The sequence below is a fragment of the Artemia sp. Qi Xiang Cuo genome, chromosome 14 (assembly GCF_049724085.1).
Source record: "Artemia sp. Qi Xiang Cuo chromosome 14, ASM4972408v1, whole genome shotgun sequence".
NCBI lineage: Eukaryota > Metazoa > Arthropoda > Branchiopoda > Anostraca > Artemiidae > Artemia > Artemia sp. Qi Xiang Cuo.
The window spans coordinates 22,382,889-22,402,635 of record NC_142807.1 but is presented as its reverse complement, the minus strand read 5'-3'; the positions used below and the strand labels follow the sequence as shown (position 1 = coordinate 22,402,635).

At 34.2% G+C, this 19,747-nt stretch overlaps 1 protein-coding gene across 4 annotated transcripts in view; it reads left to right on the top strand.

Annotated features, from left to right (window-relative positions):
• LOC148944269 (2-aminomuconic semialdehyde dehydrogenase-like) overlaps window positions 1-19,747 on the top strand; it is a 165,082-nt gene that overhangs the window by 112,525 nt on the left and 32,810 nt on the right. For all 4 annotated transcript variants that reach the window (XM_089100555.1, XM_089100556.1, XM_089100558.1 and 1 more), the window contains exons 5-7: window positions 8,360-8,526; window positions 10,525-10,700; window positions 12,627-12,798. In XM_089100555.1, the coding sequence (XP_088956681.1) occupies window positions 8,360-8,526; window positions 10,525-10,700; window positions 12,627-12,798 (515 nt within the window). The remainder of the gene's footprint in view (window positions 1-8,359; window positions 8,527-10,524; window positions 10,701-12,626; window positions 12,799-19,747) is intronic.

The following is a 19,747-nucleotide window of genomic DNA, read 5'->3' as shown; positions in this document are numbered from 1 at the left end:
AACAATCTTTTTCAAATAATATATAACTTACTTAAGTGAAACTGAAGTTAATCTTCAGTGTTGACTGAAAGCGAACCTGAAAAAGAAAAAAAAATCATATATTAGTCATTTTCTTTAGAACAGTCTTTTCCAAATAATATATAACTTACCTACGTGAAATTGAAATGGTTTTTTTTTCAATGTAGCCTCAAAGGGAGCCTGAAAAAGAAAAATATAAAATATTAGTCATATGGTTAAGAACAATCTTTTTCAAATAATTAGTCATATTCTTAAGAACAGTCTTTTTCAAATAATATGTAACTGACTTACGGGAAATTGAATTTTTTTTTTCATGTTGACTCAAAGGGAGCCTGAAAAAGAAAAATATGAAATATTAGTCATATGCTTAAGAACAGTCTTTTTCAAATAATTTATAACTTACTTACGTGAAAACGAAGGTGTTTTCTTCCATGTTGACTCAAAGTGAACCTGAAAAAGAAAAATATCAAACATTAGTCATATGCTTAAGAATAAGTTTTTTTCAAATAATTTATAACTTATTTACGTGAAACTGAAGTTATTTTCTTCCATGTTAATTCAAAGAGAACCTGATAAAGAAAAAAAGAAATACTAGTCATATTCTTAAGAACAGTCTTTTTCAATTAATTTATAACTTACTTACGCGAAACAGAACTTTTTTCTTCCGTGTTGACTGAAAGCGAACCTGAAAAAGAAAAAAAATCATATATTAGTCATATTCTTTAGAACAATTATTTCAAAATAATATATAACTTACTTACGTGAAATAAAAATTGTTTTTTTTTTTTTTTTTTCAATGTTGCCTCAAAGGGAACCGGAAAAAGAAAAATATGTAATATTGGTCATAGGGTTAAGAAAAATATTTTCAAATAATTTATAACTTAATTAGGTGAAACTGAAGTAGTTTTCTTCCATGTTGACTCAAAGGGAACCTGGAAAAGAAAAATATCAAATGTTAGTCATATGCTTAAGAACAATGTTTTTCGAATAGTTTATAACTTACTTATGTGAAATTGAGATTGTTTTTTTTTATGTTGACTCAAAGGGAGCCTGGAAAAAAAGATATGAAATATTAGTCATGTGCTTAATAACAATATTTTTCTAATAATTTACAACTTACTTAGGTGAAACTGAAGTAGCTTTCTTCCATATTGACTCAAAGGGAGCCTGAAAAAGAAAAATATCAAATGTTAGTCATATTCTTAAGAACAATCTTTTTCAAATAATATATAACTTACTTACGTGAAATTGAGATTGTTTTTTTTTATGTTGACTCAAAGGGAGCCTGGAAAAAAAAGATATGAAATATTAGTCGTGTGCTTAATAACAATATTTTTCTAATAATTTACAACTTACTTAGGTGAAACTGAAGTAGCTTTCTTCCATATTGACTCAGAGGGAGCCTGAAAAAGAAAATTATCAAATATTAGTCATATGCTTAAGAACAATCTTTTTCAAATAATTTTGAACTTACTTATGTGAAACTGAAGTAATTTTCTTCCATGTTAAATCAAAGGGAGCCTGAAAAAGAAAAATATGAAATATTAGTCATATGCTTAAGAACAATCTTTTTAAATAATAAATAACTTACTTATGCGAAACTGAAGTTGTTTTCTTTCATGTTGATTCAAAGGGAACCTGAAAAAGAAAAATCTCAAATATTATTCATATGCTTAAGAATAATTTTTTTTTAAATAATTTATAACTTACGTGAAACTGAAGGTGTTTTCTTCCATGTTGACTCAAAGAGAATCTGAAAAAGAAAATTATCAAATATTATTCACATGCTTAAGAATAATTTTTTTTTCAATGATTTACAACTTACGTGAAACTAAAGTTATTTTCTTCCATGTTGACTCAAAGGGAACCTGAAAAGGGAAAAAAAACAGATATTAGTCATATGCTTAAGAACAGTCTTTTTTAAATAATGTATAACTTACTTAAGTGAAACTGAAGTTGTGTACCTACATGAAATTTATGTAGTTTTCTTCCATGTTGACTCAAAGGGAACCTGAAAAAAACAAATACCAAACATTATTTATGTGCTTAAGAATTTTTTAAATAATGCATAACTTACTTAGGTGAAACTCGAGTTTTTTTTCTTCCATGTTTGACTCAAAAGGGTACCTGAAAAAGTAAAATATGAAATATTAGTCATATGCTTAAGAATTTTTTTTCAAATAATTTCTAACTTACTTACGTGAAACTAAAGCTTTTTTCTTCCATGTTTACTCAATAGGGGACCTGAAAAAGAAAAATATCAAATATTAGTCATATGCCTCAGAACCTTTCTTTTTTCAAATAATGTACAACTTACTGACTTAAAAATAAATTTCTTCCGCCTTGTCAACCAAAATTGAATCTAAGAAAGAGACATTGTAAATATTAGCCATATTTCAAAAAAATCTATATTCGAATATTGTATAAGTTACTCACTCGAAACTACAGGTTTTCCGTACATTTTGACTAAAAAAGAGCCTAAAAGAGCAATGTGTCTAGTACTGATAAAATAATAATTTCAGGTTGTAGTCCTACTCTAAGCAAAAATATCCAATACCTGGTGAGTAATTAACTAAAACTACTTTTCTTACTCTAAGCATTCAATTTTTGTATTTAGTATTTAAACCTAGAGTTAGTTGTTTAACCTTTGAACATTTAACCTTTAGCAAGGGTTTTGTTTGTTGTTGTCCTTGTATCTGAATATTACCTTTCTCTTCATGAACAGCTTAAGATTAAACTGACGCGCACATTACTGCAGTATATAACCTTTCACTTTAGTATGACGTGATCCTATCTTATGACTGCGCCATGTGTTAAAGAGTTGATGTAATTAGTTTGCGATGTTTTCCTTTAAAAATGACGTCATCCCATTTTTCGAACACATCATATAGATAAAACATGACTCATAATAGCTTAGCGCTCTTGCTCTTACTTGAAATGGAAGTTTTTTCCTCAATTTTAAAACAAGCAAGAAATTGAAAACAGGAAATAACAGAAATTAGTATGCTTGAAACAGGTTCTAAAACCCCATAATTGCTTAAATGTAAAAAAAGAAAAAAAAAAGATCAAATTCAAATATTTTAAATATTAGTCATCTGCTGCAACCCTTAAGTTGCTTTTCAAATAATTTACAACTTACTCTATAGAAAGGTTCTCCCTGTAGCCTATCCAGAACCACAAAAAGATCTGGAAAAGGGAAATATTAATTTTTAGCCATATACTAAAGCTCTGCAAATCAAGGATGACAGATTGCCAAAGATTGTCCTTTTCGGCCAACCGTCTAGGGCTAAACGGGAAGCAGGTTGTCTGTGGTTGGGTTGGAAGGAAGTTCCCAGGAACTTCCTGGGAGGGTGTAAAGAGGTACTGTTAATTTTCTTTAACGATTTTTAACTTACCTACTTAAAAAGAAGTTTTTTCCTCTGTGTTGACTCAAAATATTACTTGAAAAGGGAAATTATAAGCATTAAGTGCAGGTTGCCACCAAGATCAGTTCCTAAAGTGCTACGATTGCCCAAATTTGCATGCTACACAGTGATTTTTGGTGCTATAGTCAAAAAATTGACTGTAATAGTGCTAAAATAGAACTTTAGTGCTATTTTAGTAACACTGAGCACATGCTATAGTGCCACACACAATAAACTAGTTCAAAAATAGTACTTTGGTTTACAGGTGGCAACCGTGATTAAGTTTTAGTCATATACTAAAGCATATTTGTTTTTCTCAAACCATTTTTTATTTCTTTACTCGAAATTGAAGTTTCTTCCTCTCGGGTGGCTCAAAAGAGACATAATGGGTAGATTCCCTGTCGAGTATTTATAGTTAATGATGAAAAGATGAGGGATATTTATCTTTGTTTAACCATCATTGATTACGGTCCGGACAGGGAACTTTAGGCATATTTTGAAAATTCAAAATATTGGTAACAGTCCATAAGGTTATAGAAGACTAGGGGTGGCTTACAATCAAAATCAATTAAAGTGACCCACCTGTTGAGTATTGTGTTAGCTCGGTACCAAGCTAAATAATATAAAAAAGAAACAACAAAATTTACCCTATTAGGCTTGCAAAATAGCCAGCCTTCATCTAACTCCTTCGTTACAAGATAGGCTTAGGTCTAGCAAAGAGCCCTTTTCTTAACATGCTATAAATGTGCATCCACAAAATCTTACCCCATGGAATGGGGATACTTTTAGTTCAGTCAAGCTTTAGTCAGATATTTGCTAATATCAAAGAATTTTTGCTTAGGTACGCTAGAAAGCTAATTTCAAGTCAAGGTTTTCAAAGCCTTATTCAGTTGGGGGGGGGGGGTTACTGGGTTCGACCCCCCCCCCCCTTGGAAGTTTTGTCCAATTCATGAATATACAACAAAATACATATAAACAAATTAGTTACGTGTTTTTAAACCTATCCCCCCCCCCTTCGAAACAAAAATCCTGGATATGCTCGTGGCGGTTTGTACTGCAGATATCCGTATAAAAGTATAAAATTTTAATCATCCTTCATGAGTAAGAAATATCAAAAAAAATCTATGAGAAAGTATATTCATACGCATTAATTTCAAAATTCTCAAGTATATTATTGTATGGAATTTTATCAACTGTCTATTCGGATAAGACTTATTATGTCCCGCGCATTTTTAACTCAACTCTCGACTAGAATTAAATATAACTAATTATTATACAAACGCGGAACACAATTACTATTAGGCGGAGCCCTTTTTTTTATTTCGGCGGCGTGGAACAAATTTCAGTCCAAAAAATCAATCATCATTAATAATGATCGCAGCACAGAATGCGCCCAATAAAAGGGAAATTCCAAGTACTAGCTATATGCTAAACCTAAAGTTTTTTTTCAAGTAATTGTTACTTACATACTCGAACCGGAAGTTTCTTCTTCTACGTTGACTTAAAAGAGAATCTGAAAAGGAAATTTCAAACATTTGATAAAACCCTGAAGTGTTTTATCTATTTTAATAATTTATAACTTACTTACTTGAAACGGAAGTTACTTCCTCCATGATGACTCAAAAGAGGACCTTAAAAGGGATGCATAAAATATTATTGTTGAATATGTTTTGTACTTCTATCTAAATATCACCTTTCTCTTTTATGGATCACAAAATACTGAAGTGACGCGAGCATTATTTCTATGGATACAGCTTTCTTTTTAACAGGACGTCATCCTATCTTATGAGTGCATCTCGTAGAGAGAATGTGACGTCATGTTTTCTCTCAAACAGTGGTTGTAATTAGTTTGTGATATCTTTTTTTGGATATGACGTCATCTAATTTTGCTAATTCATCATATAGATAGTAGGCCAGTGTGATACAAAATAACTGTGCTCTCTTGCCTCTCGCTTGAAACGGAAGTTTCTTCCTCAATATCGGTACAAAAGAAAAATTGAAAACAAGAAATATCAGATATTAGTTTTACTCTAAAATGTACTGGGCTCATCGAATAGCTTAAAACTTATTTGCTCGAAACTCGTTCTTTACTCCATAATAACTTAAATCTGAAAAAAAAGTCAAATATCATACAATTTTTGTCAGCACATTTTTTTTTTTTCAAATAACCTTTAACGTTTTTACTTGAAACGGAAATTTCTTCCAATATGTTGACCAAAAAACAAACTGAACAAGAGATGTTTCAAATGTTAATCATTATGCTCATACGCAATTCGTTTTTACAAATAATTTGTCTATTTTATTACCTACTCGAAACTGAAGTTTCTTCCTCTGACAAATATAAAACATCTGGTCATACGCTAAAGCAAAACTTATTTATAAAACATTGGTCATACGCTAAAGCAAAACTTATTTTTTTCGGCTAATTTTTTAATAGTTTTAGTATTTTTTAAGAAATATTGGATATTGGTTTTACCCGAAAATACAATAAGTTTTTCAAACAGCTTAAAACTTATTTGCTGTAAACTTGTTTGACCCCCCCCCCCCCCTTAGTAGTTGTGCTGCATACTGTAATTTTTACAGATTTTCTTATTTAAACCCTGAAAAAGAAATTCCTTACAAAAAATTTAACAGCTTATCTGTAAAAAGAATCTTCGATGTGCTCGTTAGAGCCAAACAGTTTAAGTATTTTCTCTTTTTCATTGGCTATAGTTTTGAGCAATATTTTCTATCTTTTTGGGGGGAAGGGGGGGGGATCTAGGCGTTTTGGATTTCAAAAACGATTAAATGAGGAAGTTCATTTTTTATTCTAAATCCAAACGTATTCAGATTTTTTACTAGCGCCCTTATAATTATTACGTAGTGAGTTTTGAAGTTAAACAAGTGATTATACAAACTATGGGCACCCTGGACATTTCAAATGCTAAAGTATTGAGTGAACAAACCCAATGGCCCAATGAGCACCATTTTCCCATTGACAGTCATTAATGCAAGTTGGTGCACTTGTAGATTCTCCGCTATACTTACAAGCATAAGGAACATATTACAATGTATTTTTTGTTTGTTTTTTCTTGCTTGAGTACTCTAAACCTATTTTCCAATTTCTTAGAAAACTTGTTTTATCTATTTAATATTAATACAAATTGAAATTCTTTGCACGATTCCTGTTCAAAAGGTGGAGTATACCTATCTTTATGCTACAACGTTAGCTGGGGTGTGGTGGAGGGACCAAGTAGGCATATTGACCTTTTTTTTTCGATGAATCATGTCTCAGCTCGTTTCTGACGAAAGGCGTTATCCAGCTGTTTCTGGTGTGCACATCACGACAAAGACTTTGTCAGCCTGTCCAGTTTTCAAATTGATGTATATATCATGGACAAATATTTGTACAAAAACAAAAAAATACTACAATCCACGTTCATCAGCTTTTAACAGGGTATCTCTTAGCGTTAGAAAGAAAATGGTGTTTCTCTTAGTTCAAATATTGGGTGTCGTACTGCAGGTCAGCTTTCTATTATCACCACCAAGGACGGATCCAGGATTTTTTTCGGGGGGGGGGGTTACTAATTTTTGACTCAGTTTTCGACTAATTTTACTGATTTTTACCTAGGTTTTACTAATTTTCGACTTATTTTCGACTCGGTCAAAAATTTCGGGGGGGGCGTTCAACCGGGGTAACCCCCCCCCCCCGGGGGTACGGCCTTAGTGGGGATTGACCACTAAGAAAAGAGCAAAGTGAAATCTCCAATTTATGTAGCAATTAGAGAATAAAAACATTTGAGGAGACATAGGGGATATTGTTCCTTTACCTTAGTCCCAAACACAGAAAATGAGATCACGAATTCAACAGAATCACAAACCGAAATTGCCTATAAAGTAGATGGCAGTGCTTTCAGACTCGTGGGAAAATCCTTCTTTTCTACTTATATTTAAAAGTATATCTATCTCTTATTCTATGAAAATAGTTTGGCAATCAGGAAACCTACATCTAAGTTCGCTTTTAGGTTTTATCTAACTTAATTTGGAACTGCCGTCTGCTTGCTTGAACGGAACTTTCCACTCAAAAACAGAAACATGCCTCGTAGAAACAAAATCTTAATGGAATATCTTCAGATGGTTGTCTCTGACTTAAATTTTCAAAACTTCAATTCTTGTCGTACACTGTTGGCCTTGGGTAAAGGACAAGTGAAAAACTTCCTTTTTGGCCCCAATAAAGAATTTTGCGCATTCCTCCAAAACGTAATTCATGAATCTGGCCAGAGGTTCACGTTCCCTTACCACTTTCTCCGGATAAAATGAAATCGCCTGCAGAAGTTCGAAAAAGACGGAAGCAAAATGCTTCCGCATCCCAATTGTGGTAGAGTTTGATCTGCAAAATAAACATTGTACAAATGTGTGAAATATCGCCAAAAATGTGCAGATAAAACTCATTCGAATCACTGTCTCTAATGCCTCCTTTTCATGTCTGGATTTTTTTTTTTTTTTTTTTTTTTTTTTTGCAGTTTGCAAAGTTGGCTCAAGTGTGCATGCAGAAAAGATAAAGATATCGGGAAAGGAAATTTCTACTATACCTGCTGACTGTGTATCACATCCTTAAGCCGCTTGAGGTCAACACGGATGATCAGGCTACTCTTCCATCCTATTCTCTGCAGAGCTTCAAACTTTACTACCTCTGCAGGTTGCCTCCAGCTAGTTTTCCAAAAAGAACGATTTTTTTTGTAACTATTCATTCTTCATCCGCAAAACGTGACCTACCATTGTTGCCTACGTGACCTGTCTTATCTTTTTTTTATTGTGACCAATACCAGTAGGATGGAAACATATTTTTGTAAAGCCTGCTACTTGATATAGGGCCGTCCAAACTAATCGAAATCAATCGCCTTGGTCGTACTGAGCTGAAGTTTAATAGATGGAGTTTAAAATCCTTATTTTTACAGGACTGCCTGATGGTGTTTGCAACATTGTTTTTGGCACTGGTCCAAAGGCTGGCGAAGCTTTGATCAATCATCCCGATGTTCGTATTATATCTTTTACTGGGAGTACTCCTGTTGGCCAACATATAAACGTAGTGGCTGCACCTTTTTTCAAAAAAGTATCTTTGGAGGTAACCTAGTCTTTTTTTTCTGAGTAAAGTATTACAATTTATCAGTTCAAAATACAATACTCCCAAATGTTCGCTGGAAAAATTGTCACCAACAGTGACAATTTTTTCACAATACAACACCAATAAGTGACAATAATGCCGCCAACAATTGTCACCAAATTGTTACAGAATGAAATTGTATGAACAACTTGTCACCAACATTGTCACAACAAGTGACAACATGAAAGTCTCTCAAACACATCAGACACATGAAAAGTCTCTTTGGAAATATGCTAGTTTTTTTTTCTGTGCTTGATTTGCTGTATTAAAGAAGATCGCAAACTACATCAAAATACAATAGGTCTAAGGTTCGTCGTGACAATTATCACTAAATGCGTTCGCACTAGTCGCCAAATATATTTTTCTTTGTTAAAGGGGGGAATTTACGAGTTTTTTTTTTTTATTAAGCTATTGTATTGAAAAAGGGTGCAAAATTATTTATTTTTTAAATCAAAACTAGTGGTGTCAATTCACAAAAATCTAGGTAGGGGGATGTTTACTTTTCAAAATCTATGAGGGGGAAGGTTGGTTTGGAATATTGAAAGACCAATATTGGAATATTGTGTCTTTCCTATTTTTTCTGTTTCCTTTACAATTTTCCTATTTTATGCCCTCCCTAGGAAAAAATACTGAAAACGCCTATTCTAAGGCCCAAGTTTTCGTGACAGAGGTCCTTCATATCAATTTGGAGAAGGGAAACTAGAAATTAACCTCCTAAGCTCCCTTTGTTGGAAGAAATCAATTTGGGTTAAGCAAACAATAAAATCTGCGAAGGATGAGGTTCGGTCCCATTTTCTAGGAATATAATGGAAGGAAAGTTATGATGACTAGATTATGTTTTACGGAAAAAGATGATAAGCCACGTTTTGAAATGCTTTTTTCGCCATCCATCTGGGGCTAAACGAAAAGCAGATTGTCCCTATTCATCCCCCAATAGGTTGGGAAGAGATCAGGAATTTGAAGAAAATTAGAGATTCATGGGAGGGTAGTAGAAAACAGCAGACCCGTTGTCTTGACTCATCCTGAAGATGAGGGTTTGACTTACACCAAAGATAAAGGGTGGAGTAGAGGAAGCAAAGAATATCTTCTTGTGGACATTATCTAATATCCTGAAATAAAATTAGGGCCTGAACTGTTTAGATATCTTACCTGGATTAATAGGCCGATTTACAAGTCGGACAAAATTGGGGGAACTGTAAACAGTGTGTCTACTTCAATTTTAAGTATTTTTTTTGTTGATAATATAATAGTTAGCGCTAGGTTGGTATGCGTAACATTAGCTAGTTAAGAAAAAAGTATATAAGGCTAACTGCTATGCTCTTTTTGCAAAAGTGTTTCTTTTGTTATCGGCCCGATGTTAAGCAAAAATAAAAAAAGAGAGAGAAAAGGTTTTATTTAAGGTTTGTAATTTTGTTGGGTAATAGTGGGGTTAGATGGCGCTGGTTCTCATTTTTATTGGAGACGGGCTTTATATTCCTTGTTTATCAGTACATCAAACTCTTCGACTCATACAGTAAAATAATAAAAAATACTGAAAATTGCAGACTTTCTTAAAAGATGGCATTAAAAAAGAATTTTAATTAACCTTTACGAATAAGAATGCCTATGGGTCTTTGTTTACCATCGTATTTTACTATACCTCTCTGCAGGTATGGAAAAGTTCCAAAGCTGCCAGGAGCAGAATTTGACAGAATTCCAAAAGCTGTCCACATTTTGGAAGCACAACTTGTGTTTTGACAGCTTTTCTTTGAGCAGAAAGTTTTTTAAGTATATTTATATGTAAAAATGGTGTTTTCAGATAAATTCTGGCAACAAATTTGATTACTGTCAAGTAGCATTGCTGCTTTGCTACACCACTCTTTGCACAGGCGGTCTCTCTGGTAGATATTAGTTATAAGTCACTATTTACATTGGACCATGCATATGATGCAGAATACTTACATTAATTTATATTTATAGTTGGGAGGGAAAAATGCTGGCATTGTATTTCCAGACACAGACATAGAAAGTTGCCTTGCTTCAGTGAAAATGTCTTGCTTTTTAAATCAAGGTGAAGTGTGTCTTTGTACCTCTCGCCTTTTCGTGCACAAGTCGATTTACGATAGCTTTCTGGAACGGCTGGTCGCCCTTGCAAAGTAAGTTGTCTTTTATTCTCTAACTCTCTCTATATCTATCTCTCTCTCTCTCTCTCTCTCTCTATCTCTCTTTCTCTCTCTCTCTCTTTCTCTCTCTCTCTCTCTGTCTCTCTCTCTCTCTCTCTCTCTCTCTCTCTCTCTCTCTCTCTCTCTCTCTGCAAAAACAAAAGATTTTCGCCATTTAATAACTGATTTATTATGAGATTTAATTCTTTATTTTGTATTGTAGAGGGTTTCAAACATTTTTGAAAATTTTTATAGATTTTAGCATCAAACCGCTTGATCAATTTTTAACTTTGCTCCTCGTAAGGACATCCCCTAGGAAGAGACTAAAATCCTGTAAATTCAAAAAAATAAAAAGATTTCTGTCACTTAATAATGTTTTTTTTTCTGAAGTAACGATTAATTCTATTCTACAATGATTCTAAATACTAAAACTCATAATTAATCCCCAAAATAAATCATTGTGTAAACATATCGGTCTGACGTTTGTTTGCCGTGTGTAAATGCCGTATGGAATAGTTTTGCTCAACGTTCCCAATTCATCACCGGCATAAAAGGAGAACTAAAACTATTTTTTTTATAGAAAGTCGGTACAAGGTTTTACGGCTGAAAGTTATTCACCTTTTTTCTACCGAAAATCACCAAGATTACTTCATGTCACATTATTGTATTTCACAGATTATATGGAAATAAAAATGGAACACTTACTTTGTTAAAGTTATTTAAGAAACTTAAGTGTGGTTATTTACGACTCCTGCCCTCATAACAGGCAAAAGAGGCTACGCAATGAATATGTTATAAAAACATAAATCAAAATTTGCGGAACAGTTTTTTCTTATTCTAATTCAAGTAATATCAGTAGCTCAAATAACTTGAAAAATTGAATTTAATAGCTCTTTGTGAAGCCGTGGCTAAATCCTAACTAAAATGCTCCTAAGTAATGAGACACTGTAACAAATCCCGAAATAAACCAACAAATCAAATTAGGAGCTTCAGCTTTTTTTGAAAAAGCTTTTTTCTCTTCTTTTTAAAAGAGAATATTTAAGTATGTTGTTTCACATGTATCAGGAAAATTTTTCGCTTAATGACATGGTTTAAAATTAAAAATTAGCAGGAATTACTGGTTATTAATAAATATAACGCCACCCTTTTAACCCACTCACTGCTACGGTTGAAATAATTCACTTCCAAACATGCTTGAAACAAATCAATAGGCTTTGATATGCGCTATTTTTGAAAATGACCGCTTTGCCTGAGAAAATTAGACCCTTATAGATGTATTGAGTATGCAAAAAGTCCATATTGGACACTGTCTGAGAACCTATGCATGAATTTATGTCGTGGGGGGGGGGGTAAATTATTAAAGGAAAAAAAGATGAATTAGTAATAGAAAATCGCAAAATCAAGACATAGGTCGTGAAGGATATTGACAGTTCTGGATAGTTTAAGACCCCTCCCCTCCCTGTCTGTAAAAACTCCTGTACTATTAATTGGAATTTGGTCAATTGGAGGCGTATTTAAAAAAAAAAATATAACATCCTGTTTAAATAGAATACTTGTTCCAATTCATTTTCTATCCTTGACTTACTACTATTTTGTACTGTCTAAACAACGTACTGGGATTATTTAACATTAATTGTATTAGGAATTATGATAAAGAGCGGTTTGATATGGTCCCGTTGCTTTTTCCACTATAAATTTCGTGTCGGTATCAAATTGAGTTTCAAGAGTTTTAGCATTAAGTTAACAAAACAAAAAACAAAGTGACTTGAACTCGAGCTGCGAAAACTGCTAGATTGAGTTGATTCTAGGTCAAATTCGATTGAGTTGAAGAATAATTCGTTTATTCCGTTTTCAAGGTCTATAGGATTGGCTGGGTATTACTTGATGACCTAAATAATAACCCACAAATTGTTATTGCAGGTCTATCAGGGTCGGTCCATGGAATGACGAAGAGGCGTTTATGGGAGCACTCGTAAGCAAAGAGCATCTGGACAAAGTGAAAACATATGTTAGATATGCTGTTGAAGATGGTGGAACTGTTCATTGCGGTGAAACCATTGAAACAGTGAACTTGGGATTCCAGTGGAAAGAGGTATGCTGTAGTAATAACTCTTACCCTTTACTTTCTTTCCAACCATGGTCGACAATCTTTATTTCTCTCACTGCACTCTATCTCTGATCTTCCTGTTAATGATAATCAGATTTGGTCAGATAAATTTTTATAGCGTAGCGCATAATCTATTATTATAATTCATTTCTGGTGGTAATTGAAGGACATGATTCTGGACTCGATTCTGGTGGTGGTGACCTGATTGAATGAATGACAAGTTTGTGGGAAAAAAGCCTGTCCCTGATAAATCTGCTGATTCCGAAAATGTAATCAGGTTTTTCTTATTGCACAATGTTTTTACATATTGTTTTTTTTTTTTTTTTTTTTTTTAATTATCCATATCAGATATACCTCAAATTGATCCGCTGATTTTAGCATGACACAAGTGATAAACGAATTAAAATGACTTATGTTTATTGCATAGAATTCGAATAACTGTTAGTGACTATTTTGATTAAAGAAAGTAAGTAGTGTTTTGTAACACTTGCTTACTTGGGCTAGGAAAGCGATTCTGTATTGCAGAATACTTTCTTGCACTCGATGCAGGACAGCTGCTGCTACATTCAGCTCTGTTTTTAGGGCTATAACGCAAAAATTACCTGCATGTAGTCAGCTCCGGACTGTGTTTTTATATTTTGCTCTACATTCATGACTATATTACAGCGTTTTCTTATACTTAGCTCAGAACAGTGCTGATTTATTGCAGCACTTACTTCTTTGTACTTGGGGCAGAGCAACAGCTGCTGTATACAGCTTTATATTCGGGGCTATTTTGCAACACTGACTTACCGTCATTTGGGTCAGGACAGCGGCGCTATTTTACTGTACACCTGTTGAGAACTTCTGCACTATAAGATTGTTAGTAAACAACATAATACGTCTTTTGATAAAGGTAATACAACACTGAGCCCGATCATAAAAATCAGGAACGCTAAGAATATTCTGTGATGTTTTACGCTTCGCTTAAAATAACTCCGTGCTCGACGAGTGTTGTTACGATACATTATTTATTTACTTATTTGAGAAGATGTCGAAAATTAAGCGTTACAAACCCCTCCTCTTCCCATGAGACAAAGCAAAAATTGTAGAAAAATTACACGGAACCTTATTTCACTGAGTTGATTTGAATATACCTAGTATTGATATGGATTAGCTTAAATTTCGCCTGGGACAATTTTAAAGCGCTATCTGATATTTTGTAAAACTAAAAATTAAAGTTTAAATCAACCAAGCTAAGCTTTTTCAATTGGTTCGACCCGTTTCCTTTTATTTTATTTTTGTTTTCAAGATATTTAGAAGTTTCTTCTTTTTTTCCAAAATGATTTTACTCACTCATAGGAATAGTTTGGAAATCGAGATTTTGATATTAATTTTTCGTTTGATGTCTTGGAAATTTGGTAGTTCAGTGGATTGATTTCTGCTTACCATTATGGAGTCCAGGGTTCGATTCCCTCTGCTGCAAGGTTTGGTAAGAGGCTTGTTTCCTGTCCCTGTGGTAAATACCCTGCAGCTGAAACGCCGAATCGACGCCCTATCCGCAGTCAGTAGCTCTGGCGGATCTGTATCCTTATCATTATCTTGGAGATAAGACCGTATCCAGGATTTTTTTTATTGGAGAGGAGATTTTTTCTGAGAGCGGGGGGGGGGCTACAAAAAAAACTCAAGAAAGCATATAAAAAATTTGTTTATATATATTTTTGTTACTTTTTTAAGAGTCAGACAAAATTTTGGGGAGGGGAGTTAAACCTGGTACCCCCCTCCCTCCAGGATACGGCCTTGCTTGGAAGCCTTATAAATACTCCCCTGTACCAACAGCTGATCCTTAACAACAGGAAAACTACTCAAAACCTACTTTCAATTTTTCTGCTCTCCTTTATATTTACGGAGATTCCCAATGCCTTTTTGAGTTACCAATGCCAATGTGTTTGTATTGTTACAATTACACCACTTGCACCGTTTTAGATCTACGCGCTGTCGGAGGCAGTTGACACTCTTTATGTCTAATGAGCTAAATTAAACAGGATCTAATAACACCAATTGGAAAATATGCCTAGACAGCAGTATTGCGAGATATTGTGTTACTATGTTAATGAGCAAAAAAACATCCTAGGAGTATCTCAAACTAGAGGATCTTACCTGATATTCTCAAATATTTCTCTGATTTAAGCAAATATTTGTGGAGTTTTTTTCAGTCTAGGGGCATTACCTCCAGACATTCCTGATATTTTTCTTGTTTGAATGACCCATCTCTCTTTGACAAATCGTCTGAAACCCCGAACTCCATCGAGGTTTAGTCCTGTGTGAATATAAAATCTTTTGCATTTGCCACAGTTTTCTCTATCAATGTATCATAGGCAGCGCAATAGCACTGCCTAAGTAAAGATCGATGTGGGCACAATGTTTTTTTTTTTGTTTTTTTTTTTTTGTTTTAGACCAGGGCACTTCGTATCGAAGGAGATGTCGTAGAAACTTCGAAAGGGGCTCATTCAATTGTAAATTGAAATGGCTAGTGCCCTTTTTAATAGTCGAAAGTAATTGGGGGGCAACTAATCCCCCTTCCACTCCCACCATTTCCCCAAACACATCCAATCAAAATTTTGAGATAGCCATTTTGTTCAACATAGTTGAAAGGTCTGGAAATTATGTATTTAAGGCTGACAACCCCCCCCCCCCCCCTACAGCCCTCAGGGCAAGGGTTGTAATTTATGCCCTTGGGTCGTATAAGTTTTATATAGAAAGGGTGATCATATAAACTTCGGAGGGGGGCTCATTGAATTGCTAATCAGAAGTTTAATCAGATGCTAATCATAAGTTTGCTAATCAGATGCTAATCAGTTAGTGCCCTTTCTGAGATTCAGAGGGGTTGGAGTGCCCCCCCCCACACACACACACACACACACCTCGTATTTTCCCGAAACGTATCTGATAAAATTTTGAGATGGCTACTTGTTGTCGTAGATACTTCAAAAAAGGCGCATTCGATTGGAAATTGAAAGGGCTATTGTCCTTTTTAATAGTCGAAAGTGATTAGAGGGCAACTTACCCCCCTCCCGTGCCCACCATTTTGTTCAACTTAATTGAAAGTCCCGCAAATTATGTCTTTGATGATGGCAACCCCCCAGAGCCCTCAGAGTAAGGGTTGTAATTTATGCCCTGGAGGCATATGAGGCATATATAGAAAGGGTGATCGTAGAAACTTCGTAGGGGGCTCATTGGATTGGCAATCGGAAGTTCTAGTGCCCTTTTTAAGATTCAGAGTGATCAGGGGCTGGATACCCCCCCCCCCCGTCCACACCTTGTATTTTTCGAAATGTATCTGATGGAAATTTTGAGATGGTCATTTGTTGTCTTAGAAACTTCGAAAAGAGCTCATTCTATTGGAAATTGAAAGGCCTAGTGCCCTTTTTAATAGTTAAAAGTGATTAGAGGGCAACTAACCCAACCCCCCACCCCACAGACCTCATGCCAAGGGTTATAAATTTTGCCCTGGGGGCATATAAGGTACATATAGATAAGGTGATCGTATAAACTTTGGAGGGGGTTCATTGGATAGATAATCAGAATATCTAGTGCCCTGTTTAAGATTCAGAGGGATTGGAGGGTGGATACCCACACCTTGTATTTTCCTGAAATGCATCTGACAGAAACTTTAAGATGACCATTTGTTGTAGCAGAAACTTTGAAAATTGCAGATTTGAAATTGAAAGGGCTAGTGCCCTTTTTATTAGTCAAAACTGTTTGGAGGGCAACTAACCCCCCTCCCACGCCCAACATTTCCCCAAACACATCCAACCAATTTTTTGAGATATTCATTTTGTTCTACAGAAATTATGTCTTTGAGGATGACCCCCCCCCCCCACACACACACAGGCCTCAGGGCAAGGTTTGTAAGTAATGCACTGGGGGCATATAAGTTTATAGAGAAAGGGTGAACTTCGAAGGGGGCTCATTGGATTGGTAATCAGAAGTTCTAGTGTCGTTTTTAAGATTGAGAGTGATCGAACGGTGGGTACCACACCTCGTATTTCCCCGAAAGGCATCTTATAGAAATTTTGAGATCGCCATTTGTTGTCGTAGAAACTTCGAAAAAGCCTCATTCTATTGGAAATTAAAAGGGCTTGTGCCCTTTTTCATAGTCGAAAGTAATTGGAGGGCGAAAGTGATTGGAGTCGAAGTGCTTCAGGAATGGTTGATGGTATTTATTAAGCTGAAACTTTCAGCATGTCTTGAAGGGGTTGTTAAAGAAACCAAAGGTGCTATGTGCATACTGCTACTAATGCTGCTACAACTATTGCTACTGCGCAAGCCAAAGGTACTAAGGTGAACCTCTTAAGAAATATTTCAGCTGATGTTAAACTAAAAAAAAAAAAACTCTGATCATGCGGACTTTCAAAAAGGCGACAAAGTAATATCTGAAGAACTACTTATATTAGTAATTTAAACCTTTAAGGGTAAGTTGTGGGGGATTTTGAACTAGCCCGAAGACATATATATTTATACTTTTAATACTACCGCTTAACCACTTTTAATACTACCAGCATTTATACTTTTAGTACTACAACTACTGTCAATGTAACTAATGAGGCTAAAGGTATTAAGATGAAACTTTTAGGGAAGGTTTAGGAGTTTCAATTTAAGGAAAAAACTGCAGGCATACAAGTTTTCAAAAGAGCATACAGGGAGTATCAAGGCAGCACTACTCTATGATAGCTAGAAATATAATTGAAACTTTTAAAGGAGCTAATTCAATCCAAAATTTAAAGTTCAGGTGCCCTTTTTAAGTGCAAAAAGAGATTGGAGGGCAAGCAGCCCTTCTTTGAAGCCTATTAATATTCCAAACAGATCCAGTCAAAATTTTGAGATATTCATTTTGTTCAGCATAGCAGAACGTTCCAGCAACTTTGTCTTTAGGCATATAAGGCATGTCAACCCCCCATAATTATGCAATTGGTCAATTATACTTTAAAACTAAATTTTGTTGTCAAATAAGTCAAAGGCATTGTATTTATGGTTGCCAATATGACACCTCAGCAATATATCGAGAACGACTGGGATATTAAGTTGAAACTTTTACTACTATTACTACTTCTGTTCTTACAATTTAAATAAATAAAGAGTGGAAGTGTATTCAGGTTGTGAAAGATCAAAGACAGAATCTTCTCGGAATGATATTAAGTCGTATTTCTTAGGTCAACTTCAGAAGCTATAAAATTAAATAAAAAATATTGTTTTTGTCAGGATTAAAAATTATTGAAAAAGTTTCTCCAACATACAAATAGAAACTCATGCTATGGATTCTTATAGAAAAAAACTGAAAAGATATAAAATATTATTTTTTCCATGAAAAAGACTATGTCAAAAAAAAAACGAACAGAAATTAATTTAAAAACTTTTTCCACAAAACAAGTTTTTCTAAGAAAAGTAAAAAGACCCATTATGCCAAGAATGAACAAAAGTAAAGTCAAATAATCTTCCAAGCATAAAACTACCACAAATCGCTATCAATAAATAAATGAAACTCAAAACGAACAGAAATTACAATAAATAGCCGAATAAAGTCAAAACGAGCAAAAATTAACATGAGTAGGGCTGATAACCCTCATACCTTCTCAAGACCAGAACACAATTTGCGCTTTATTGAAAACAAAATACTTCGAAATGTTTTCACTTTCATAAGTAAAATTTATCTAAACTTTAAGGAATAAATATCAGTATATGTCAATTAAACTGACTTGTTTTTTTGTTTTTTGTTGTTTTTTTTTTCGGTAAATCGCAAATTGTGTAAGTTTATTTGACATATATGCCAGTTTGTTCGATTTGCTGTTTCAGTTGGTAATTCCTTGGAGCGACAATCAATAATGCATAATGTTGCGACCTACTTTCTTAGTGTTTTTATTATTTTTTTTTTTTTGAACTGTGGATGCCTCAATGAGTTTACCTTTACAAAACAGTTATTTTTTCCAAATCATATCCTTCCTTTGCTAGGCTACATACGATTCATCATTGGAGCTTGATTCGAGCTCTTATACCACTAGGTAGAATCAAAGCTATTTAGGGTCCTAGAGGTCATAGTAGTGGCAATTGTTGGCTATGGTTCGGAAATGTGGGTGCTTGAAACTTGTGGAAGATATGCTAGATGGCTAGTTTTAGGTATTCCTTTGAGCGACTCTACATAATATTAAATAAAAAAAACAAGTTTTTTCAACTGAAAGTAAGGAACGACGTTAAAACTTAAAACGAACAGAAATTATTCCGTATATGAAAGGGGCTATCCCCTCCTCAACGCCTCGCTCTTTACGCTAAAGTTTTTTATTGTTTAAAAATAGTAGAGCTGTGAGAAAGCCAAACTTTAGCCTAAAGAGCGAGGCGTTGAGGAGGGGACAGCCCCTTTCATATACGGAATAATTTCTGTTCGTTTTAAGTTTTAACGTCGTTCCTTACTTTCAGTTGAAAAAACTTGTTTTTTTATTTAATTTTTGAACGTTTTTGAATTAATGCAGGTTTCGATCTTGGCTCACCGTACATGAATAATTAAAACAAAATTTGCATATTAATTTTACTTTTATTTGGTTAAATGGCTTTCTCGAAACTTGTTTAATTTTATTTACAAACGTTTATATTATTAATAAATATACGTAACTTACGAATTAACTTACGTAACGAACTTCTATATTCATATATTTTTAATACGTATATTAGGGGGTTCGCCCCCTAGTCAATACCTTGCTCTTTAAGCTAAAGTTTGAATTTTGTTCCAATTCTGTAAATATGACCGCTTAGTCACAAAGGCCGTTAATTAGAATAAATAGCTCTTATGAAAGTACTAAAAAAATCTTTGGCTTAAAGAGCGAGGTATTGACTAGAGGGTCAACCCAATCATATATGTAATATTTTCTGTTCGTTTTAAGTTTTGATGTTGCTGCTGTTGCAG